Source organism: Mirounga leonina, unplaced genomic scaffold, assembly GCF_011800145.1.
Source record: "Mirounga leonina isolate KUSES-001 unplaced genomic scaffold, KU_Mleo_1.0 Mir_126, whole genome shotgun sequence".
In the NCBI taxonomy this organism is placed as follows: domain Eukaryota; kingdom Metazoa; phylum Chordata; class Mammalia; order Carnivora; family Phocidae; genus Mirounga; species Mirounga leonina.
This window is the reverse complement of record NW_023270314.1, coordinates 2,668,910-2,695,531: the sequence shown is the minus strand read 5'-3', so window position 1 is coordinate 2,695,531 and position 26,622 is coordinate 2,668,910. Positions and strand designations below refer to the sequence as shown.

General features: G+C 34.8%; 1 protein-coding gene across 2 annotated transcripts in view; it reads left to right on the top strand.

The window, feature by feature from the left end:
* The window catches only part of OTOGL (otogelin like), a 131,483-nt gene that overhangs the window by 68,551 nt on the left and 36,310 nt on the right, over positions 1 to 26,622 (top strand). For both annotated transcript variants that reach the window (XM_035002072.1, XM_035002071.1), the window contains 15 exons: positions 365 to 514; positions 2,703 to 2,822; positions 5,788 to 5,904; positions 6,771 to 6,927; positions 7,557 to 7,583; positions 12,101 to 12,268; positions 13,921 to 14,199; positions 15,889 to 16,006; positions 19,999 to 20,078; positions 20,386 to 20,453; positions 22,516 to 22,522; positions 22,760 to 22,830; positions 25,757 to 25,934; positions 26,215 to 26,357; positions 26,598 to 26,621. In XM_035002072.1, coding sequence (XP_034857963.1) covers positions 365 to 514; positions 2,703 to 2,822; positions 5,788 to 5,904; positions 6,771 to 6,927; positions 7,557 to 7,583; positions 12,101 to 12,268; positions 13,921 to 14,199; positions 15,889 to 16,006; positions 19,999 to 20,078; positions 20,386 to 20,453; positions 22,516 to 22,522; positions 22,760 to 22,830; positions 25,757 to 25,934; positions 26,215 to 26,357; positions 26,598 to 26,621 — 1,707 coding nt within the window. The remainder of the gene's footprint in view (positions 1 to 364; positions 515 to 2,702; positions 2,823 to 5,787; positions 5,905 to 6,770; positions 6,928 to 7,556; positions 7,584 to 12,100; positions 12,269 to 13,920; positions 14,200 to 15,888; positions 16,007 to 19,998; positions 20,079 to 20,385; positions 20,454 to 22,515; positions 22,523 to 22,759; positions 22,831 to 25,756; positions 25,935 to 26,214; positions 26,358 to 26,597; position 26,622) is intronic.

The window sequence follows — 26,622 nt, the reverse complement described above, 5'->3', positions numbered from 1 at the left end:
CTTAATCATATTATTCATCAGCAGCATAGAATTTCTGAGTCAGCAGGTATATCACCTTACCCTTAATGTACTCTATGTCTGTGCTTTTGTTTATGCTCTTTTCTATAATAGAAATACTTTTGCTTATTTATCCATATTGAGCCCATCTATCAGATTGTGTCTCATTACCAATTTATGTATTTCCTATTTTATGCATTTGTTTTGTCTTTTACTACAGAATTTGGAAAAGACAGAGCCAAGAAAAATACTAGTACATAGATACTTATTGGTGGATATTAATTAATGTTTACACTTTGGTTAACAAACAAGGAATTCATTTTTTTCTTTCTTTCCTTCTTCTTCTTCTTTTCTTTTTTTTTTGAAGAAACGATCAGGTTTTTTTCTGGAAAATAAACCTACATACCAGCTTTGGAAGGCAGGGTACTACATAGCAGTATACTTTCCAGAGAACGATATCACTATTCTTTGGGATAGAAAGACAACCATTCATATCAAAGTTGGACCTCAGTGGAAGGTAGGTCAACCTATTTGGTAGGCCAATCCAAGTGAGATGTAAGAAATGAAGTTACATTTACCTTTAGATGTTTTATGGAAATAAAATAATTGATATTTTCTTTAAGAAACAAGTTATATTATCAGAATTACTAGCTCTTAACCCAGTGAAGAAAACTCCACCAATTAGGGTACGGTGTTGTGTACAGTTCTTTTTGACTTTAACCTTAGAGTAACCAGTTTTCCAAAGTTACTTAGGTCAGCTTCTTTCTTCCCATCCCTTTCAGCGTGGTTATATGATATGTTTGTCATACATTTAGATTCATTTATTACATTCTGCATTCTATCTTTTCCTCCACATTCTGGATTTTTTTAAGTTTGAACATAGTACATTTATTAAAAAAAGTTATGGTCTAGAGTTCTATGGATTTTAACAAATGCGTGGAGTTGCCTATCTACCACCAGAGTTCTATATAGAACAGACCTCTCAACTCCCTGATTTCTCCCATGTTGCCCCTTTATTGTCAACTCCTACTGATCTATTTTTCACCTCTATAGTTTTGCCTTTATGCAGCCTGTTGAGTCTGGCTTCTTTGACTTGGCAAAATACATTTAAGATTCACCCATACTGTTGAATGAATTAATAGTTTGTTCCTTTATACTGTTGAGTAGTATTCCATTGTATGGATGTACTAGTTTGTTTTATTCATTCATGGTTGAAGATTCAATCGGGGTTGTTTAGAATTTTTGGCAATTTCTATTTTAAATTGTTTTAAATATTGTTTTCTGTTAAATATTGTATAAATGTTAAGTGTGTTTGTTATTTTAAATCTTATTAAATATTTTAAATTTAGATATTGAAGTTGTTTTTGAAACATTAATACATTTTTGAAAATCCGGTTTATCTGAACTTGAAATTCAGCCTCATGGATATAACGTGTGGCAAGTTAGGGAAAAATCGGGATGGTAACAACATATTCTTATAAGACTGTGGAAAAGATACATATTTTTAAAGATTTTAATATGGTGTATATTTAAGATATGATTGTATATTGAAATCATTTTCTTTCAACCTCAAGTGAGATAAAGTCCATAAATCTATTATTAGGGGTTTGCTGGCTTCTTGCATTTCTTTGATGCAAGTGAAGTAACTTAGTCATTGCCATACTTCTTCAACCATGTTTCTCTGCTATTCTTTATTATTTATCCTCTCTTCCCTACTTTTTGGAAGTGAATGAACCAATTATTCTTCTATATCTCCCCTTTTACTGCTGCCTTAAATTGTTGGGTGACCAATGGAGGAAGTGGCCATTGTCTTTGGATAGTTATTGTGGCTTCTGAGAGCAGAGGCACTATGAGAAGCTGTGGTCATGACAGTTGCAGTCCCAGAGTTATTGTCAGATTTGCTGGAGACTTGGGCAGCCTACTTCATCGGCTAAGGGCTGCATTCCATTCTGCAGTACATGAAGAGAGCGTTCAGTTTGTTTAATTTCAATGTTTTAAGGTGGATTTCCATTGTTTTAGGAAGATCATTCTTCTTTGTACTTTTGGTTTATCTTCCTCCCCTAAGAGTAAAGCCTTTCACATTATTTGAGAAAATGCAGTGGGTAACATTGACATATATAATTCATATGGCACTTTCAGTAACCATTTCATAACCTATAACAATCTTTATAAATGTGAAGTAAAATGTGGTTTCTATTTATTGTGTCTCATAGTGGCATGATACATGAATATTAAAGTTAACTTTTTCTTTAGAAGTTACGTTTTGAATGTTTTGGCTTTTCAAAGTATGACTTAGAGAAAAATTTATTATTTTTATTGTTTAACATTTATAGTGTTACAAAACCTTCAGCATATCTGGAGGTGGGTTTTTCATCATTAAAAATGTATATGTATATGAATTTATACAAAATATACTGTAGTGCCTATATTATACTTCTCCAGGTTGCTTATATTATTGCTTGTATCAATGCTAAGACAAAGGTAAGTGTGGATAGATAAAATTTGGAAGATGGTGAAACACTGTTAAGAACTTAAAATAACTGTTAAATATAATTAAATAGATATGAAATTATCTTGAAACATATTTACATGGTTGTGGAAATTCTTAAAATGTCTATTTTAAATCTTTAAAAATTTTTAGTGAATGAGACCTTAAATGTTGAAGTGAATATTTCATATTTCATGATAATTTTCTTTCACTTTAGAACAAACTATCAGGATTATGTGGAAACTTTGACAAATGTACTTCAAATGATATGACCACTTCCAATAACTTGGAAGTGAGAAATGCCCAAGTATTTGGAGATAGCTGGGCATTAGGGCAGGTAAGTAGAATATATGTATTATAGAACTTAACAAATATTTTTTGATATATTTATTCACTCAATCATTTTATTCTTATAGGAAAATTTATTTAGATAATACTATTTTATGTCATATTTGTATAGTAATTCATAACTGACAAATTACTTTCACATTTACCTTCTCCTGTAAAGCTTGTGACAATCTTGTAATGTAAAGGGTGTTGCCTCTATATGATAGTTGAAGAAATTGAGGCTCAGGAAGATTAAATACTTGCTTAATAGTATATGTCCAGAAAGAAGCAGAGGTGATATTCAAATTCATATCTTTTAATCTCATGCTTTTCCTTCCATAGCAAATGCTTTATCAATATATTTATATTTCTGATAATATAACTTTTGCCAACTAAAAACAATGAAAAAATGAAGGCAGAATTTCTTACCATTTGTTCTCCAGACATGGTTGTGTATGGGGTGGGGATGGGTAGAGAATGGATCTGTGGTCAGCTACCTCTAGGAGCAATTTGAATAAATTAAGTTAGACATATTTCCCTTTTGAAGGATTTCTTGAGGAATTATAAGCTTCCATGGGAGGGATGAATCTGAAGGATTTACCAACTTATTGACACAGAACCTGTTTTTATGTATTAGTTGTCAAGGAAATAGTGTCCTGTGTGCCACACTTTGAGAAATGCTGAGCTAACTCAGAAAACAGAGTCAAATTGGAAATTAGTGTTACTCTTTTCTTCTCCTTTTTCTTTTTAGCCTATTTTTCTTTGTAGCTGAAAGTGGTGTCCATAACTACAGCTTTCTGATTGGTTACTATCTGGTTAATTGCTTTCCACTTTACCTAATTTACCTAATATATCTAAATTTCTTTAAAAACATAAAAGGGGGCTGGGATAAAACATTCACCTAATTCAGTAAAATTTAAGCAGCATATTTAAGATGAAAACTATAAACATTTTGTTTAATATATGAACTATCTACTTTATGGAGAGATACAAAATCCTTTTTATTATGGCTTTCATATATCTTGTTGCATTTAGAAGTCTTTGAAGAAATTATACATTTGTCCTTTTAAAAAGAATTAAGGAATAACCAATTTTAATACTTAAATATTTGGAGTAATCAAAGAATTTTATACTCACTATAATATGTATTCTTATTCATACCCAATGGTAAAAACTAAAAATTAAAAAAAAAGTTTTTTCATTTGTTAAGTTCAATTTTACACTTAGATGTTTTCCAGGTTATATGAACCCATAATATGATTAAAACACAGCCTCTGTCATTAGGAATTTAGAGTCTAGGTTAGTAGTTGAGGTAGAAAAATTAAGAATGAAAATAGGAGATAGGTGCTTTGATAGAGGTGAACAAAGCATTGGCTTCATTATGGTCAAAGGAAGTTTCCCAAAGAAGGTGCCATTGGGTTGAATCCTACAAGACACAAGAGCTAGAAAAGTGAAGATGTTGGGAAATGGTGTAGCAGCAAAGGAGGGAGCAGCTTATTAGAAGGTGTCAGGAAGACAGGTGCCTAATGGGAATTTCAAAATTCAATATGGCGGCTCTGGAGGGTTTGAAGTAATCAATGGCTGGGATGCAAAGTATAGAGCTGCAAGGTATGAGTGCTAGGATCTAGGGCCCTAAACTAGTTAGGATGTTCTTATAATCCAGCTGGTAATGTTAAGTCAGTGAAGATTTAGAAAACTATATAATTTGAGAGGCATTAAAGATTAAAATCATCAGCATCTGTTGAAAGATTGCATTTAGGAAGGATGAATCTGGAGAATTCAAGAAAGTCTTCTAACTTCTTGGCTTATTGGGTTGCTTATTGCTGGTACTGTTTCCTGAGGCAAGGCAAAGAGGAGAGATGATGGTGGAGGAAAGTGGGGACAGGACAATTGTGTAGAGATAAGTACAGGCTAGGATGCATTGAGAGATAAGCTACAGAGAAATTTATGTGGAGATGTCCAGTTTTGAGATTCAGGAAAGAAATTTGGGCTGGAAATATGGATTTGGCAGTTACTAGTATGTACAGGTTGTTGAAGCCATGAGAAGTGTACAGAATGTGAAAAATAGAGGTTTGAGGATCAAGCTTTGCACAGAAGGGAGGAGGCAGAAGAATGGGGAGTAGCAGCCATTGAATTAGGAAGAAATGCAGAATAAAATGGTATCACAAGAAGTAAATGAGGAGAGACATTTAAGAAGGGCAAAGTAATAAATAGAGTCAAAGGTAGTGAAAAGTCAAGTGAGATGGAGACCGAAACCTGCCTTTATATTTAGACAACTCTAATGAAGAGACCATTGATGACATTTCTAGGGTGGTTTCAGGGAGGTGAATTAGAAGAAGCAGAGACCAAATTGCTGAGTCTGTGGGAGGTGAGCCTGGAGATACGTGTGCATATACAACTCCTCAGAGAATGGCTGTGACAGAAATGAAAGAGCTGAAAATGAAAGGAAAGAGAATCATTTGCTCACATACTTTTTTAATGACTGCATTTGAGACAAATTTAAAAACTGTTTACCTCTACTCTCTAATATCACCAGAATTTAATAGTATGCTTGTTTACAAAAATAATATATACTCTTGAGTTGGCTGAGCACAGATGCTTTAGGTAAAACCTATCTAAAAGAATGAGAATATATGATGGGACGCCTGGATGGCTGTTGGTTAAGCGACTGCCTTCGGCTCAGGTCATGATCCCAGAGTCCCAGGATCAAGTCCCAGGATCGAGTCCCACATCGGGCTCCAAGCTCAGCAGGGAGTCTGCTTCTCCCTCTGACCTTCTCCCGTCTCATGCTCTCTCTTTCTCATTTTATCTCTCTCCAATAAATAAAATAAATAAATAAATAAATGAATAAATAAAAGAATGAGAATATATGAGATGTGATTGTAATGGATGGAGTCAGAATAGTTTACTTTGGTTTCAGCCTCAGAAGTCACCCCTTTGAAAACTTTCTCTTCTCCCTTATTTCTCCTCAACAGTGTGAAACCCCAAGTGAATTATTTAAACCCTGTGAGGCACATCAAAACAAATTTCCTTATGCCAAGAAAGAGTGCTCCATTTTGTACAGTGATGTTTTTGCTCCTTGTCACAATGTGGTAAATGAATACTTTACTTTCATATTTGCATGGGTACTGCTGTATCTGTAACACTGAGATGAGCAGGACAAATAATTTAACTAACTGTTGGCTTTTCAGGTGGACTACCTAACCACTGTCAGACAGACAAATTTGGTAGTTTGTTTGTTGGTAGAATTAATGCATTTATTTGATTTATTTTCTCCCCCAGTCCATCTTATTGAACAACATACATTTGTACATATTTTTTGTAATATTTTGTTCTAGTTTATGAAGGATTTTAATACCTCCTCAAAGTCAGAAATGATTGGTCAAAGCCATAAATATTTGTTTTTCTTCAGAGAACATTGCTGCACGGACATTCTCCTCCTCAACTCAATGTATACTTTAAAAGTATTAGTAGTGCCACATTTAAAACGGTCTTAAAAGCATATACCAAGATGGAGTAATTTAAATTTCTAAATGCCTTCCCAACATAATAATTTTAGGCCCCAAGAGAAGTTTAAAAAAATGGTTTAAGGTATTCATAAAAATCACCAGAAGTACAATTGGTAATAGAACATTCTTTTAATTCCATGTGAATATGCTAATAATGAAACAATGAACTTCTATAAAATATCAAAATATTATTATATTGCAGGTGTTGAAATTACATTTTTTGTTAAACCCATTACCTGTTTTGCTGGTTCTTTGATCTTACATTTGCCTAATAAATTCTCCTTTGGTCCATATAGAGGTTTGAGATATTGAGAACTCTAGGTAGCAGTGTTAAGTTGGTAATACCAGATTTTGAGAATCTACTGGTTAGTTTTCTTTTAGAAGGTTGAATTTTAATCAGTTATAGTTAATATTTACTGAAATTAACTCATTTTTCATTTCATTTTCAGATTGATGTTACTTCTTTTGCCAAAAATTGCCACGAAGACACGTGTAACTGTAATCTCGGTGGGGACTGTGAATGTTTATGCACAAATGTAGCAGCATATGCATACAAATGTTGTCAGGAAGGGGTATCTATTCACTGGAGGTCATCCAGTATTTGTTGTGAGTACCCTAGTTAAAACATCATCATCAGGTGGGAATCTTATAAGGAGATTAATTTGTCTTACCACAGGACAAATGCCATGGAATTCATGCAAATAGAATTTCTCTAAGATAACTAAATTTTGTATTCCTTTGACAATACAGATAAATTACAGTGTAGCTAAAGGATTTATAAAAATAAAAATCGAGGTAAAATTTTCTATTCTGTTTGACTGTTGCCACTTTAACATTTGAACTATAAATTGTATACCATCCTCAAATAGTTTATGACTTCATTCCCCTTACAGCTGTGGAATTTCACTGTTCTGATTATAAGAAACAGATTTGAGTTTTTAAACTTTTCATTTACTCACATAAATGTAGATGCCCAGTCAAAGATTTTAATACTTTCATTTCACATTTCTAAGTAGGCAGATATATTTGCCTACCTATAAAATAATCTTAGAAAATTTAATTTTTCAACACATCATCCTTAAAGAATCTTCTTTGCTCAGAGGAAGTTCCCAAATAATGATGTCATTCTGTGTTCTTTCACTTGGTCATTGATAAACATATAGCCATATTTTGCATACTGTCAGATAAGGGGTCAGATTCTTATATAGTTTAACATTTATTCTTTTATTTTTTAGCACTTGACTGTGAATATTACAATGAAGGTATGTGACATTTAAATAAAGACTATTACTATAGCATTCTGTGGGATGTATTTTCAGATTAAAAGCTTTTGAATGATGTCTGGGAACAATAGTTCGTAATTTGGTATAATTCACTGAAAGTCTTTACTTTCTAAAATTTATCTAAATTTCTAAGTATTTGAGTCAAAACGTATTCCTTATAAAATGAGTGTGTAACTAAGTTCTCAGCATTTAGGAGGCCCTCAATAAATGGTTTTTGTATGACATGAATAAGTTAATGAGTGAAGATAGCTATTTTTTTTAGGCAAAAAGGATGAAAAACATATGCCAAATGCTTATCTTTTACCATTATGTATGACTATAAACATTATTCAAACATTATATCATAGATATCATAGATATCAAACAAACTATTAGTGTGATGGTAAGAACGTAAGGAATTTATTTCGCCATCATTGTAGGCAAAAATAATTATTTACATATAATCAGAATGAGAATTTATTGATTTAATAGTAATACTGGATCTCTCCTAGCCCCATCAAACAACCGAATTTGCAGTGAGAGCTCTAAGAGGAGGTGCTACCTAAACTAAGGCATAGATATAAGAAGAGACAGAGTGTTATATCCTCAGTCAAAATGCCAGATAATGGCAAAATTAGAGCCTGCTTTTTTGTCAAACCTACTTATTGAGGAATGTATAGCCACTTAAATCTAATTCAAACAAGTGAGATGATCCAGGACGGTGTTCGGTGTTCATTTTGTCAGTGAATGGACAAACTCTGGACTCACGATGGGATAAATTAGAGTAATAGTTATAGGAAAACTGGGCCATTACAAAAACCCCAAGCAACTAATCAAAGGCACTTTTGGTGTCTTACTGAGCTAGGGAGGAATCTGTCAGCTTTAAATACCCAAAGAAAGCCAGATAATTTTAGAAAAATAGAGATGATGAATCCATCATTTTAGTTTTTGGTTGTTTCTGTTACATTTATGGAAGTTTGATGGAGAAAAAAACCAACATTAAAAAAAAATTCAGTGATAGTTAAAGAAAATATAAACCAAAAATATCTCCTGTTGAGAACTTCACACGCACACACACACGCACACACACACACATTCCACATCACTCCTTTGGATGTCATGCTCAAATTGAGACTGATTCTCTAATATTAATAACAGTAATAATAGCAATAGCTTTTATTGTTAACTACTTTACATATATCATATAATTTAAGCTTCAAAATATGCCTGTAAGGTATTATTATTAAGACTTTATAGAGGAGGAAACTGAGGACCAGAGGGATTAAAATAACTTGGTCAAAGTCACTTAGTCAAAAATGTAGTAAACTGAGATTTGTAAGCGATCTGAGTTCAGAACCAAGGAGCTTGACCTCCACGCTACACTGCCTGGTGTATGGTTAACACATCCCAATCTCGGAAAGATCACCACACACTGTTATCATGTGCTCTATGCAATGTACACAGACATCAGTTCGAAAAAAAAAAAAAATTGCTCCAGTAACTTCCTCAGTTAAGAATTCCTGCCTCACATAGTTCTGCTATAAAAATCTCCATCTGTGCCTTTGTACTTTCTGGCATTCCTTCTGTAGTCCTTTGGATTCTGAAGCAGAATTTTCTATGAATATTGAATTTCTACCTTTTGCTTCTTGGTACATGTTGCTTTCTGTCAACAAGTCTGCTGCATTACCAATGTTGGTTCTTTTTTCTAATGGGTTATAGGATTCTTCAAACCAGTTCCTCTGGTGTCATCTATAATACTAAATTGGTAATATTCAGAGGGCGAACATGGGGCATTTAGCCTCCAGAGACCCTGATCAACTCAGTGGAGTGAGAGGGGAATCTGTTTCCTATGATCAAAATAATAGGCATTATTAGTCTATTATTAGCATTAACCTGCCAAGGAGAGGACGAGTTTGTAAAAATAATGCAATGAAGATAGATGATTGAAGGGGAATATAGAATTGAGGAGATTGTTGATAGTAGTTATGAAAAGAACATTGTTTTAAATGACCATTTTTAATTTGTTTCATCTCAGCTAATTTCATAGATATTTTAAAACTACCTAGTCTTCTTTGGATATTCATACATATTACATACTGGGCACTGTGTTATCAAGATACTTATTAATATTTTAAGCTAATGCAGAAGTAAATTGTGATTCTGTAGGAGGAAAATAAAAAAAGAGGAGAATTCAGAGGTTACAGATGATATTATTTCAATAATCTGTAATGCAAAGACTGTATGTAATATCTTCATGTTCATTTTATGGCATTTACTAAAAATACAAAGGTTTTATTATTGTGATTGCTGTCAGTGAGCAAGGACTTCAATATTCCACTAAAAATTGTTGTGCAAGTTTTAAGCTCAGAGTGATTTTATTAGATAGGATATGCTTAATATTGTGTTTAAATAATCACCAAAGGAAATGATTGCTTTTAGTAGGTGGTAAAATTATACTTCTCCCTAAAGAAAATTAATGATAAAGTCAATGATAAAGTCAATGATTTCACTAGTCAATTGCTAGTGAAAATGTATGACTATCCAGACACAAGATATAAATCAACTGGGAAACAATTCAGAAGCTTTTGATTTTTATACAAATGGACTTCTGAGGTGACAATTGTCTCTTCAGGTTGCTGTTAGTAAGGGACCAATGCTGTAGAGAAGAGATTTTGTTTAGTTGTCTAATTTCTTTCTCCTATTCTTATGTCGAATGTCCATGAGGGTCCTTCAGTCCAAGTTGTAGTTTTATATGTCTTCTTCATTTTGAATTATAACTCCTTGTGATTTACATACTTATCTACTGATTTATACATTATTTACATATTTGTACAAACCAACATATTTATAAATTGAAATACATTTTCCTCTCGAAAGTTTATGTTGCTCTTATTTCTCTTAGAAAATGAGCCAGCAAATAGCGTAGACTAATGATATAGCTTTCTTTGGTTGTTGTAGCTTTGGACTCACAAAGAAAACTGTGCATTATATGTATTTGTCAGAGCAGTGGGAAGTCCATGCTGTGGGCTCATAGAGAGATTCTCCACTGTATCTGCTCTGTTCCATCTTGGTGGGGCAATTGTCTTCAAGTCTCCATCTCTACTCAAGGTGTCCAAATTCCTGATAAAACCCTTTTTCTCATGGCTTGTCAGGGTCCCCAGTTGTTCAATGATGAAGTGTCTCTAGTCAGTGGAGGGGTCAACACTTGAAGATAACTTATCCTGAGTCCCTGCCTCTTCTGTAGGTCTTCATGATGGAAATTTTGGTTCTTGTTCCCCTTTTTGCTTCAAAGACTTTTGACCCCCTAGTCTAATGATTTCTCTCTTCCCTCAAACCTGATCTTCAGTCCTGAAAGAGGAAAAAACCTAACCCTCTGATTTCTTTAGATATTTTTTCTCCTCTATCTTAAGAGTGGGCTTGGTGAGGAAAGTTGTTCTTGAGACAAAAATTAGAGGAAAGAAGGAGTGAGAAATTCACTGACAACAACTGGATTTATCTTTTATGATAGCACTTGCCACATATATATTAGCATTTTACATAACTTATAACATAGAAAATATACAAATACCTATGCCAAGCATACAGCTGATAATTATGTAACTTAATTTTGATGATTCAGGAGAAACTTCAAAGTTTTATAGTCTCTCAGTTATATTAAGAACGTTAAGTGGCGTAGAGACTGGGCTGAAGGTAAACTGAACTTATGCTCACAAAACCTAACTCCTAATTTTTTTGAATATCAGTGAACTTATTTATAATTCATAAGATAAGGTTTGCAGAAAAGTTATTCTGATTGAGTTTCAGGTTTGTCTCTATGCTAATAAGTTTTTTACTATAGTAAATATTTTCCATTTTATATGGAGCTATTTAAGTGCATGAGAAACAATAGCATAACTAAAAAGACTTTGGACTTCTCTGTTGAGCTTCGTCCTATTTTCTTTTTTATAGACATGCCTCACTGGTAAAATCAGTAATTCCCCAAACAGTAAAATATTGTATATCATGTCTGTAAATTCTGTTTTCATGCAATGCAACTTATTAGAGAGAGAGAATTTTTAGAAGACTTTCAAAATCCCTGGCCGTGAATAGAGATAAATTTATGTTTATTGAGAATAGATTCAAATCATGGGACATTAGAGTGGAAAGTTACCTGGATAACCTTCATATAGGTGAGAAAAATTGAGATCCAGAAAGCTTAAATCACTCTTCTAAGGAGCACTATTTTACATATACAGATACGTGTAACATATATACTTATATAAAACCTTTATGTTTTAAATTACATAATTAAATATGATGTATATATTCCAATTCATCATAGTATATTATTTTTGAAAATAGTTCATTTATTTTATTAATGATAAATACTTAAATGTACAATAATTTTTAGAGTATTTCTTTGTTATTAACATTTATCCCATTGAAATGACAGCTTGAAATGTTAAAACTCCTATGCCAGTTTATAATTGTAAAACTCCTATGCCAATTTATAATTCTCTTATTTGCATTTAACCTAGGGCTTGGAGAAGGGCCATACATGCTGGCAAGTTATGGACAGACTGGCCTTGTTCTGGGGGCCAATATGACCAGTAGAAGCATTTTTTCTTTGCCAAGGAGTAGTATTCATGGCAATTTATTTTTTAATTTTATGATCACTCCAGGCCTTTTTAAAGAGAAGGCATCATGTAAGTATAATTTCCACTTGAAAATAGGAATTTCATTTTCCATTTACATTGTTTTTCATTTATTCATGCTATTGGTTGAGGATCTAATACATTTATGGCTTTTTTTTTAGGTGTCCTAAAAGGTATAAAATAAAATAAGACACTGGTACATGAACCAACTATCTCTTTTGTATATAAAATCTTTTCTTTGTTTATCTTTTGGCATATATACATTAGAATTGAAATTATTTGATGAAATTTTTGGTCCTAAATAAAGCACAACTTAAATTTTCATAGAAACCATGATAGACTTGATTTGAAATTTTTGAAATTTTGATTGGATATTGAAGAAGTTAAATATTAAGAAAATAAATCAGAGTCTAGACAGTCTGTTATCCTTATATGGCCTTGTCTGTCCCGGTACCTGGTACCACATTAACTGATTTGCATCTGCAGATCTATACTGGTCCTACCTACTTGGCACCTGTTCTAACTAGTGGTTAGTGTCTCCTGATCTGGTGATAATCAGGCTACATTTGTGCTATACTAGCCCTACTTAGAATCATGCATGAGGTGTTGTATGAGCTTAGAAAATATTTATTAAATGAATCAGACTTAATTTTTATATCTATTTTGAGAAATCTCCTGATTTTCTTGTTAGAATGAATTGCTTCATCTTGTAAAAAGAACTTTAATTCTTTTTAAACTATGAAAACACCTATCACAGTCTAAACTTCCAATTTATATGTTTGTTCTCTGTTTTTCCTCTGAAAAAGAATTCTTTTATTCTTTTTTCATCTTCCAGTGCTCAGGAGAGGGCCTTGCAAGTTTTAAAATATAATCAATGCCTTTGGAATTATATATTGGATTTGAGCGAGCTCTTCATTTTATGATTTATAATAATTAATGTTTTAATAGAAAAATCCTAATGGATTTAAACTAAAACAATTAAAACCTAAAAAATTAAGGTCTAAGAAATTAAACTAAAATTTCAATTAAAAAACTTTTATATCATGGGTTTTACAAATACAAGGAAAACTTTTTAAAGCCTGTAACAAAAAAGGATGACATTTCTCAAATGTTTTATAGTTGTTCATTAGCCATTTGACCATCTATTGAGAAATAGACAATAATGTTGAGCAAATAGATTTTTCTTAATGCAGCAAAATCACTTGCAAGATTATTTACCCATTCTGAACCCAGTGATATTGAAATGGAATGACATGCCTAAATCGATCTTTTCCCTATTCTTTTAGATCATCCAACTTTGCCATTTGGAGATTCTGTGCATTTGAAAATGTTAAAGCTTGCAAATACAAATATGTGTCCAATCAATCATTCAATTCCTTGCATGAAATTGTGTGTTCCAGTGTCCTAAGCTGGTATTTCTTTTTTCTCCCCCCAGGGACATGAGAAATTATTTAAAAAATAGAACTCAGCAAAGACTGATCTTTTTGAGCTTTTGAGCTGAATAACAATTCATTACATTAAAATATTAATTTTCCTTTTAGAGATCTTAGAATTCATTTCTGAAATCTTGGAGATTGGTATTAATCATATATGGCAGTTGTGCAGTTTTCTCTTTGCAATACATTTTACAATGCTGGTGTTGATGATCTGCTTCCTCCAGAGAGCCCAGGGGCATGTCAAACACACTGCTCTATGTTTTACAGCATTGACACTTGTTTCCTTGGAATCTGCTGAAAGGCCAAACTACTTTCTCTATGTGCATGATGAGGACACTCTTACTTTGGAACTGTGGCAGGCAAATTCAGCCTTCCAACGGAGAGCCACGTTTTTCCACCATCAGGATCTCTGGATTCCTGGGTACAGTGCGTTTGAGTTATACAGCAAGAAAGGCTTTTTCATCATCTTCACAGATTATAGTGTCAAAGCATCAAAATATGATGATTCCGAAGAATTCAAACATTCAAGTAGCTTCAGCATAGAAGGTACGGTTCCTGAGATCTTCAAAAGGAGAATCAATAGATAATTTATGTTATGGCAAAATATCAAATTTTAATTTTTAAGTCATTCCTAAATGAGTCCAAGTAGATCAGATTGTATGACCTCGAGTGAGTAAGTTCCTTAACCTCTTTGTCTTTCAGTTTATGTGAAATTAGGTTGGGGAAATAATAATACCTACTTTATAGAGTTATTATATCACATAAATTAATTGGCAAATAGCTTAGAACAGCCTCAAATAATGTTACTTTTAATTATGGCCCCAATTATTACTTTCAGGGCTATCTGGACTTTGGAAACCGAGCTTCCTCACATCTCTTGGGTCTGCTGTTTGTACTTTTTCTTTCCTAGAAGGCAGCTTCTCAATAACCTGATTCTTAATGATAAAGACAGCATGTTTATCTCTGTCTTTTGAATAGTAGGGTATCTGGTTCCATTGACTTCTGGATGATTTACCTGGTTCAGTAGAAACCTGATTTTATTTCTAGAAATACTTACAGTTTTATAGCTATTGAGTTTTCTGAATTTCAGAGAGGAATCTTCACTGCCTCATCTGATGTTTAAAAGTCGTGTTTTATTTTCAAAATCTAGGAGCTTAACATATGCCTTGGATCTTCCAAACAAATTATTTAATTTTAACCTATCACTTGTTTCATTCATTCGTCTTTTCTGTTGTGGATTAATTTCTGCAAACCTCGATAGCCTTTGGATTTTAGAAATTCAGACGAGCTTCACATTTTTGCCTATTAGAAATGGTTCATGTACTCATGAAAAAAGTCACTGATGTGGCCATACTACATTCTGTAGAGTAGATGTGATATTTTTACTTGAGTTTACTTAAAAGTTGAACATTATGAGCCTCTATTTCCCCTCCAATTTAGAAATCTGAGAAATATAACCTCTACTGTGAACTTTCTCCTTTATGGAGCTCTCTTCTTCAGAGGTAATTTTGGACTGCTACAGAAAGTCTGTTCTATATTGTGGGGAGGGGAGAGTACTAGCAGTTTGTAAGAGAAAACTCTTCAATCAAGGGAGGTTTTATAACTGTGAGCATGTATTATTAAAAGCCATTCATTTATTTTTGTCATCAGGTAATACTTACCATGTACAAGGTAATGCTCTAAGTTCTGTGAGAAGAACAAAGATGGAATGCTCTTCTTCCTAGGTTTGATATCAGGAAACATGTTTTTGATCTTGCCATTTTCTTAATTGTTTGAAGTTGGCAAGTCATTTGGCTCCTCTGAGCCTCAGTTTTTTCATTTATAAAATGAAAATAATACTCAGCAGGCTTGCTAGGATAAAATAGAATAATAGACAAAAGATTACTTTGCAAAAAGTAAAATTCCAAACAAGTGTTTGGTATTATTATGACATGTAGCTTGTGAGAATCCACTGAACATAAAGGGAAAAGATTTTTAATTTTTCTTGGCTTTCTCCAACTGCTGGCTTTTTAAAATCTTTGGAAGGTAGACTAACATTTAGATATCCAGCCTAACCATGAAATACTTTGATCACCAAGCAATGGCAATGTCTTTTGCCCTAGGTCTGTCTTTTCTACAGCATCATGGTCAAGGAGAGGTCAAATCCTATCTACTATCCTATTTACTATCATAAATCATTATTTTTCAAGCCGTACATGAAAAATATGTGCAATCTAGACATCCTTATTTCCACAGAAATCCAGGCAGCAGTGCCCTACCGGAGGATGTGTGAATGGAGATATGAACCTTGTACCATTCCCTGCTTTAAAACATGCGGTGACCCTGAAGCACAAGCGTGTAAATTTCTTCCACCGTAAGTCATGTTTAACCATTCAATGCGCAAAGGATAGTGCAAAGCTCCTGGGATGGGAATGTGTTTGGTGTGTTTGAAGCTAAACAAGGAAGTCAGTTAGTTGGAGCAAAGTGAACAAAACTAAGAGAAGTAGGAGATGAAACCAGAGAATCACAGTGGTATGCAAATCATATAGGGCCTTGTGGCCCATTGTGGGGACTTTTTTTTTTTTTTCTCTGAGCATGCCCTGGTATATTTTGGACAGAGAAGTGACATGGTTTGATTTATGTTTAAAAAGTTTCCTTTGACTGTTGTACTGACTGTTGGGGAGGCAAAGGACAAGGGCAGAACTGGTCAGTAATTCAGAGAAGACATGAAAGGGATTTGACTAGCTTGGTAGCCCTGAAAGTTGTGAAAAATGTGATGATTCTGAATATATTTTGAACTTAGGGTCATGGGTTATGCTGATTTAATATCAATCATGAGAGAAAAAGGAGTTAGATTCAAGGTTAGGCCTCAACAGTTTGTAGGTATGAAATTACCATTTTTGTACTAAAAGCTGCTCAAATATTAGCAAATTCAAATGATTCCACTTAATGGGGTGACTTAGTTGCCATTTTTTTAGGTAGGGAGGATGGTAGGAGGAGCAATCTGCAGGAAAAGTCAGGAATTTAGTTTTGAGGATTTTAAATTTGAGACTGAAAATTGTTCATTAGATTTGGCAAAACAGAGAATAGGAAGAGGCAAAATGGAGACAGTATAAACAGCTTTTTTTTTTTTTTTTATTAAGGAGTTTTGCTGTAAAGGAGAACAAGGAAATGCAACAATAATAGGAGGGAATATTTTTTTAAAGGATCATTTTACATGAGGTATCTACGAGCTTCATTTCTGTGACAGACACTGGGACTACAAAAGGTCCTGGGCGTGTGAATGAATGAGACACAGCACCTCTTTCTAGGAGCTCCCAGTCTTTAGGAAGAAGACAGACACAAAAGCCGATAATGATAATAGAGTGGAAAGAGGGCTAAAGCAATAACAACAACAACTAGCACACTGTAGTCTTTGTAGTGTGACTCACTCAGCGCCAAGTGCTGTGAATTGGGTCATTTCCTTACCCCCATTGTCAGGGGAGGAAACCTTTACAAAGGCACAGAGAGGGGACACAGTTTGTAGGCAGTCGTGGAGCCAGGAATGGAACCTCTACGAGGTATGAAGTGCAATGGGAGCAGAGAGAAGGAAGTAGTTCTATTTCTTTTCTTTTCTTTTTTTCTTAAAGATTTTATTTATTCATTTGAGAGAAAGAGCACGCATGAGTTGGGGAGCAGCAGAGGGAGAGGGACACGCAGACTCTGAGCCCGATGCGGGGCTCGATCCCAGGATCCTGGGATCATGACCCAAGCTGAAGGCAGATGCTTAACCATATGAGCCACCTAGGTGCCCCTCTTTATTTTCTTAAAAATAAGAACAGCCAATTCTTTATGAAACGGAGACATCTTCAGCATTCACTTGGACCTCTCATGTTCACACACCTGTTTCCTGTCTCTTCTGGTAGGAAACACAATGGAGGCCCCATAGTGAGGAGGGCACCCGGGCAAGGAAGGAAGGAAGATGGAGGGCAGAGAGCATGGCCAGCCCAGCACAGGGGAGGAAATGGGCTGTTTGAAGTGGCATTTAGCTATTTTATTATTTCTTATGCTCTAATCAGTCTCCTAGGCAGCTGAACCCAGATCCTCAATGCTGCTGTAGTTTGGTCAGTAGCTATTCTAAAGCTTCTCTTTTGGTTGGGATACAGAGAAGAGATTCAGGATGAAACTTTGCCTCTGCCAAGCTGTTTCTCATCTCTTTCTTCTTTCAACTTCTCCCCCTACCCTGCATCAAGGTGCCTAATTATTGCTCATTTTTGTATTTACAGCCCTAAGGGGAGACTCAAGTACGGAGCTGGGGCTTTAATACACCTCTGTACTCCTCCTCCAAGTCCCCAGTAGAACCACCATCCTCGTTCTAGATGATTGAAGTTTCTGGCACATAGCAAGTGTTAAAAACAAAAATATCTAATGGAAATGAGAACTTCTATGAGAAAAGATGCCAGCTAGCACACCATAGAGCCCATATGTAAATAGTTATTCCTGTTATGTATTATACCTATTATAAGAAATGGTTTACATCTGAGACATTTATTTATCAGTCAGAAGTTGAATAGATTATCAGTTGTATGATAAAATAAAGAAGAATCTGCTATGTGCAACCATGAAGGCATTCTAAAGGAATAAGTTACAGATTTCTGCAAAATATTTTAAGAAAGTGGCTGTGGTTTTGACTTGCATAAACAATTACAAAGTAGTTGAGTTGCACAAAAAATTGATGTTTACTTAATTTAATGATAACTGACTGGCCCTAGTCTCTTCATCCATAGTGTAGCTTTAATTTTTTTTTGTTTGTTTCACAAAGTTTAGAGTAGAATAGGAATATCATACACCAATTAAAATTTTATTATTCAAGTTCATTTTATAAAATAAACAATTAGTCACATAAACTAAGCTATTTATGTAAAAAAAAATCATCTGTGAGGGAGGTATCCAAGAGATGGCTAAATGTGTCTCATGTTAAAAGAGAAATTAGCTTTTCTTGTTTTTTAAAAACTGTTGCCTGGATTTCCCTCCATGAACTAGTGCCCTCTGGTGGCAATACTTACTCCTAATGTCAAGTTCATTTTCAGCTTGAGTTGGAAAAAGGCCTTGAGTATTTTTTTTTTAATTTTTTTAAAAGATTTTATTTATTTATTTGAAAGAGAGAGAATGAGAGAGAGCACATGAGAGGGGGGAGGGTCAGAGGGAGAAGCAGACTCCCTGCCGAGCAGGGAGCCCGATGCGGGACTCGATTCCGGGACTCCAGGATCATGACCTGAGCCGAAGGCAGTCGCTTAACCAACTGAGCCACCCAGGCGCCCAGGCCTTGAGTATTTTTAATTAAAATTCTTTACTTCACAGATGTGGCAATTGGAAATGTCTAAAAATATTAAAAATACTATTACTAACTTTTAGTGTATTTGAAAGGCAGATAGGCAAGGCTTTTTATAAAAATATTTGCGTTAATTGTCTCTGGCATGTATGAATCTAATAATTGGTTCTACACAAAAGATTGCATTTATTTTCTTTGAATCAGAATAAATTGGACTGTGAGCCTCAATTGGACAAGAAAGAAAATGTAACCTCCCTTCTTATATTGGCTTCATTCCCTTAGATAAAAGCATTTCACATGGTCCCTCTTGTCTTTGGCCCATGATGCCCAAACCATAGCTCCTTTAAATTTGGGACCCTCGCTTTGCTTCTGTGCCATGCACAAGAAGTGGAGATCCTTAAGAAAACCAAACATCCTGGGACTCGAAATCCAATCTCCATAGGCTTATATACAACCATATCCTCCCAGGGCACTGCCAAACATTTGGGTTCTTGAGATCTGCAGCTTCTCCTCCTCCTCTCCTTGTCCTCAAAGAGCAGCAGCCATGTTCTACCTCCATTCCTTCTACCCAGAGGTTCCTAATATCTTCTCAAGGACTTCAGGGCTTAATAGTACTCAGGGAGAGCCACTGAGTGTCTCTTTTGTTCTGCTAGTGTCCTTAACGCAAGGATATTTAAAAAGCACCTCTATCTACTGAGATTTGGGGGAGTATGGAGTGGAAAGTAAATAATTTTTTATTAAAATCACAATAAATGATTCTTCTGCATTTCCAGTGATTTATAGAGCATGGCTTTAGTGTGTTCCAAGCATAAGTGGGTGCTTTGAAAAGTCTGTGTTCAAATTCTTCATTAATCATGAACGATATCTATTTATCATCCCCTAGGGGTTGGGATTTCATAAAATGAAGTATGATGGAATGGCAGCAAATGGAGCACTGCTTACTGCTTGACAAACAGAATAGAAGACTTTCAGGAAGAATATGTCTTAGTTGCATATATTAACCTCAGTATTTTTTTATATTTTAAACTTTTTTCACTTTTTTTTTTCATGTAAAGTGTTGAAGGATGCTTGCCCTACTGCCCTAAAAATATGATCCTTGATGAGATCACCCTCAAATGTGTTTATCCAGGAGACTGTAAGTGAGAACCTTACCTAATTTATTCTGAAAAATGAAACACGTGAATATTTTTTCTCTACTGATAGCGGTTGTAAACAGAAGCTTTAGAGAACAGACTTCTGTAAGATGCTTCTTTAATATCCCTTCCACATTTTTTTTTTTTCTACTTACTTTCTAGAACATATAAATCTTCCCTCTAACATTCGTCCTGTGTTCTCTCTCCCAAAACATTTTTCTTGAAGCTAAAGATCCCTATAGGAAATATACAAGGGCCTCATTTTAAGCACAACAGATTAAGGAAGTGTATCTTTGTGTTTTTTTGTAGGCATACCTCTGATTCCCACAGAACCAGCATTAATTCCACCAGGTAAACCATTTCTACCCATGTTTACAGCTCTCGTTACCATTTGAGACCCTGAAATCAGCATTATGTAATTTAAGTCTTGGCACACTTATAACAGCTACTGACCTCAGTACTACCCTGTTGACTAGAAAACCCAGCAGTCACTTCATTTCATTCTGTAGCTGTTCCCCGGATCAGCATGCTAGATTTTCTGAATGCCTTCTTCATTTTGTTCACTTCTCCCTCTATTTTGGTAGTATACATAACAAGGACTTCCCTCACATTTTAAACCTAGAATTTGGGTGTCACTAAATTGTGCTTAAATTTTCACAGTGCTTAAGTTGACTCTAAAGAGATGTTAATGCAAATGAAGTCATCCTTTGGCACTTCCATTCTTATTCCTGTGTTCTGTCCCAGCCTCTGGAGTAGATATTCTGGCTCATACCTCACTTCTCTCCCTCTCTAGGAAACGTGGCTTAGGAAAGGGCTTGATAAATCTATTTACAGTTAGGCTTGACAGATGTAATGTATTATTTTTCCTGAGACTATACTTTAGAAAAGTTCAGATACTTATTCTTTCTTTTTTTTTGTTATATTATCATAGTTTAATTGTATTTCTAATTAAATTATCTGCTAAGAAAGGCAAGTAGGTGTTGTGACCTTATGTAGGAGTTTCAGATTTCATAGTCCATGCTAGGAGATTTTTTAAATAAAAATGTTCTGAACCAACTATCTAAATAAACAAAATTTAAAAATTGAAGTATAGTTGACATACATAAACTTCCCTATAACTATCACTATTACCACTATTCTTACTGGCTCCCATTTATCGAATACTTAGTACCTGCCAGGCATTGGACTAATCACTTGGCATACATTTAATCCTTGTAAGTCATTAGAATTTTCCATGACTCTGTGCTAGTTTTGGACTAGAACTTTGTTTCCTCTTCTATGGCTTAAGTGTTTATGGTGACAAGAATAAAAATATTTCAGTCTGTATTGTTTCATATTTTCTAGAAGATGCAATCTTCTAGAACACGAACTCTGCTCCTAGGACCAAGGAATGGGAATTTTGTTCTTCTTTATTCTGTAAATTAGGAACCATAAAATAAGAAAAAAATTGAGGTCACTTAGAGAATTTATTTCACTGAAAAAGTAAGTTTTCTCTTACATCATTGTGATAGACTGAATAATGGCCCTCCAAAAATGTCCACCTCTTAATCCCAAGAATTTGTGAATATGACCTTACATGCAAAGGGACTTTGCAAATGTGAGTAAGTTAAGGATCTTGAGATGGGAAATTATCCTGTGTTATCCATACGTACCCAATATTGTAACAAGGGACCTGATAAGAGAGTGGCAGGAGGGTCGGAGTCAGAGAAGGTGACATGATGACAGAATCAGAGAAGCGGGGGAAGGGAGAGAAATTTGAAGATATTATGCTATGACTTTGAAGGTGGAGAAAGGGACCAGAAGCCAAAATATTCAGGCAATTCCAAGAATTGGAAAAGGGAAGGAAACATTCTTCCTTAGAGCCTCTAGAAGGAATGCAGCTCCGCTGATACCTTGATTTTTAGGACTTTGACTTCCAGAGCTACAAGATAATAAATTGGTGATGTTTTAAGCCACTAAACTTGTAATGATTTGTTACAGCAGCAACAAGAAAAGAATACAGTCATTTTTAGGCATTATTAACAATGGATACCAATTATAGCTAGACAAAATTTTAACCATTCATTCTGGCTGTTCTGTGGTCATTCAGACTTTAACTATTTTAGAGATAACTTTAGCCCTAACAAAAAGCTTTTGAAGATGCCTTACAAATGTGTTTACCAATCACATCTTCCCTTTCCATGGATCACTCCTTCATGGCATCCACCAACTGGTGGTCCACAAGGGGCTCACCGCACTGTCCATTCTTCCTGCAAGGAACACACTCTAGAAATTCACCAAGGGAAGTGAATCAGCTTCACTACTTATTTTTAAAAGGCAACAAAATTTGTAACTCCTGAGCACTCTTTAGTGATACTGATCTTTTTACCTGTTGAAACAGTGGTGTTGACACTATCCGGACAGTGAAGATGTTTATAGAATGGTGGTTAAAAATCCGAGCTCTGGAGTAAGAATTCCCAAGTTTGAATTCTGGCCCTGACACTTCCTACCTTGCCTGTCTATACCTTTGTTTCCTTATCTGTAAAATGATAAGGGTATTGTTACCTTTGCAGAGTTCTTGGGAGGAATAAATGAAATGATCTGTATAAAATTCCTTAGCACAGTTTCTACTGCATGGAAATTCCATACAGGATGGATACCATTCCACTAATGGAAAGGATATCTTCATTTCTAACAGGCCCAGAAATGATTACTCCGTCAGATTTCACTGTATTGGAAATGCTAACGCCAACAAGGACAGGTTTGGAATGCGAGGTATGGCTGGGTAATCTATTCCTACTTGCATTTCCTTAGAGCATCTGTTCAAGTTTCTGTATCACTATCCAAATGCTATTAAACTTCTTTTTCTATGCTCTCTGATCTATCTTTGCCAGAAGATAATAAGAAATATGCATTAAATTTAGCAATTTTTTGTGCCCTCTCAGAGGCATAAATACAATTGTATTTTCTTACCTGGTTTAGATATGTCCTACTAATTAGATTCTGGTATTACACTAAGAAAAACAAAATTCAAATGAAGTCTTTTTTTTTTCCCTTGAGATTTTATGTATGTATGTATGTATGTATGTATATATGTATGTATGTATTTATTTGCGGGTGGGGGAGAGAGCACACAGCAGGGGTGAGGAGCAGAGGGAGAGGGAGAGAGGGAAAGGGAGAGAGGGAGAAGCAGATTCCCCGCTGAGCAGGGAACCCGATGTGGGGCTCAATCCCAGGACCCTGGGGTCATGACCTGAGCCAAAGGCAGAAGCTTAACTGACTGAACCACCCAGCCACCCCTCAAATGAGGTCTTAAGTGTGATTCTTCAATAAAAATTTAACTGATGTGGGCTTCTCTGTAAGGCAGGCATTCAAAAATATTTATTAAGTAGCTATTATATGCCAGGCACTATGCCAGATAACAAAGATACATTGGCAAGCAAAAAAAGGTAAGCTCATTGGACCCCAGACCTTGTAATTGTCTTAGCTGAGCCTTGAACTTAGTTATCTTCTTACTTCAAATGTGCCACTTGTTTGATAAGCCAACTGTTCATTCCACCAATATTTATTTAACACCATTTTTGGCCCGGCACTATCCAAGTACTATAGATAAAGCAATATAAAAGCAAGCAAAAATTCATGCCTTTATGGAGTTTATATTCTATTGGAGGCTCTAAGATAGCCAGTAAGCAAAATAAGTTACTAGGTTATATAAAATGTTAGAAGGTGCTGCTCAGGAAAAAAAAATGAGTCTATTTTCAATGACATGCTCAGAAAAGCCTCACAGATAAAGTTACTTTAGACTAAAAGATCTGAAGAAGTTCAGAAATGGAGCCATGCAGAGAACCAGGGCAGCGGGAATAGCTGTGGGAACCAGGAACCAGGGTTCCAGGCAGAAGGACCAGCAAGTGCAAAGGCCCAGAGGTAAAAATGTACCTGACATTTTAAAAGAATAATAAGGAGGCCATTAAATAAGTAATCAATAAGATAAGAAATAAATGAGATTATTTAAAGCCTTATAGATGATTATAAAGACTGTGGCTTTTATTTTTAAAAGACATAGGAAGACATTGGATATTTTTGAGCAGAGAAATTATATGATCTGATTTGTTTTAGGATCATTTTAGCTGCTGTGTTGACAGCAGGGTGTAAAGAGACAACAGAACCAGTTAGGAGGCTATTGTGGGAATTTAGGCAGAGATGATGGTGGCACGGACCAGGGGATAGCAGTGAGAATGGTGAGAAATGCCTGGTTTCAGGGTGTATTTTGAATATAGAGGGCCCAGAATTTGCTGAAAGATTAGATGTGGGGTGTGAGTGAAACAGGCATCAAAGATTCTAAGATCTTTGCCTTGAGCAATTTTAAGGATAAAGTTGGCATTAATCAGGATTGGGAAATTGTGGGAAGTGAAGGTCAGGGGTGGGTGTCATCAAGGGTTCTGGTTTGTCATGTAAAGACTGAGATTGCTCTTAGACATCAAAAAGCTGCAGAGGTACAGATCTGGTAGACATAAAGAGAGCTTGGAGCAGAGGTCAAGGTGAATTAAATTTTGGGAATTCTCAGTGATGCGATGAAATCACAAAGGGAGTGAGAACAGATGGAGAAGAGAGGAAGGAGGAAGACATGAAGGCAAACAAGCAAAGGATAGTGAAATAGGAGAAAATGGAAGAGATTGTGGGTGGTCTAGAAGCCAGGGAAAGAAAACATTAAGGAAGTTAGAGTACTATGCTATCCTAAATATGTTAGTAAGTCAGTAAGATGAGGTATGAAAACTCATTGTTGGATTTGGCAATGTAGAGTTCATTGGTGACCTTGTTGAAACAGTTTCAGTAGAGGGGGCCCCTCAGAGGGCTGTTGTTGTGGGAGTGAAATGTGTTAATTAGAATAATATCTTGAACATAATATGTGACATAAATGTTTGATCATGGTTATGCTTAGTACCATAATTTAAATACAATAACATTTATAAATTTTGAAAAATCTACCACTGATTTTTGTTTATCTAGAAGTTAGTGAGCTATATATAAAAATTAATTTATAATGATTTTATCCAGGTGCTGTTAAGCTGATCTCACATATGAATGTTTAATGAAATATTTATAGTATTAAGTAGCAGTTTTTTTAAACTGACATTAACAGAAGTTATAATGATATACTAGCTTTACAGGACATATGAAAGCTTGACCTGTACTCTATAGGTCTGTTTGCAAATAGTAATGAACACAATTTAGAACAAGATTTCAATTTGCTCAGATGTCTGAGTCTATGGACAATTCTGATTTCTTTTTTTTTTTTTTTAAAGATTTTATTTATTTATTCATGAGAGACAGAGAGAGAGAGAGAGAGAGGCAGAGGGAGAAGCAGGCTCCCAAGGAGCAGGGAGCCCGATGCGGGATTCGATCCCAGGACCCTGAGATCATGACCTGAGCCGAAGGCAGACGCTTAACCGTCTGAGCCACCCAGGCGCCCGACAATTCTGATTTCAAATCAGTATTAAGATAAAGCTTAACTTAAGTTCAAACTGAGTATTTTAGAGAGAATACATCAACAAAAATTGTAGTGAAATTTAAATTATCTTTCAAAAGCTTTTGTATTTAGGAAATGTATACTATGGGCAATGTAAATGGGGAATTAAAAAATTAATTGAAAACATTTGTTGAAAATGGAAAAAAGAAAACAAATTTTCTTTTTTATTAACAGCCTCAACAATTTGATCCTGTTTATAATTGTAGCCAATATATATGCCTTAATATGGAGTGGCAGTTTTACAACTGGTCTCTTAATTGCCCAAAGGCCTTGGAAATGCCTGACTGTGGTTTCCGAGGAAGGCCCATGCAAGTGAACAGCGATATCTGCTGCCCTGAGTGGGAATGTCCTTGTAAGTTTGCATTTCTTACATGGCAGGCAGTTTTCCAATTGGGTAGAGACTGTTATTTTATTTTATTTTTTTAAGCTGATCACCTCACTCATCACACCAAAGTTATTGCTGAACTTTCTTCATTTAATTTATGATTTTATTTCCCAATATATAACTTTTAGAGTTGCTGCTTGTGAAATATAGTAACACTAATTTGAAAGTTTGGTTTTTTTTAAGAAGCAATCATTACTACAAATACAAATAGTTAATAGACCAAATCCACTCTCTACCATTTTTTTAGGTCGGTGTTCCATGTTGTCAGAACTGAGCATTATTACGTTTGATGGAAACAATGCAGCGTTGTATAGTATGGCTTCTTATATCTTAGTAAGAATTCCTGGGGAAATTATAGTTGCTCACATTGAAAAATGTTCCACGAATCAGGTAGGTCATAATCCATTCTCGTGTCATTTCTTCATAAATCTATAGCTGAAGTACACTGCGACATTAGATATTCTCAGAGCAAGAAAGGGCTCACGAACTCACTGAGATTTATCTTCTAGTACTTAAAAAATGTTTCATGTGAACATATTTAGAGGCATGTAATATTAATTTGAATAATGTTTTTTAAGAAGTCAAGTAATATATTTTTTAAAGTGTTCTTTATACATTTTTTTTTTTCAGAATGGAAATACACTTAAAAAGCTAG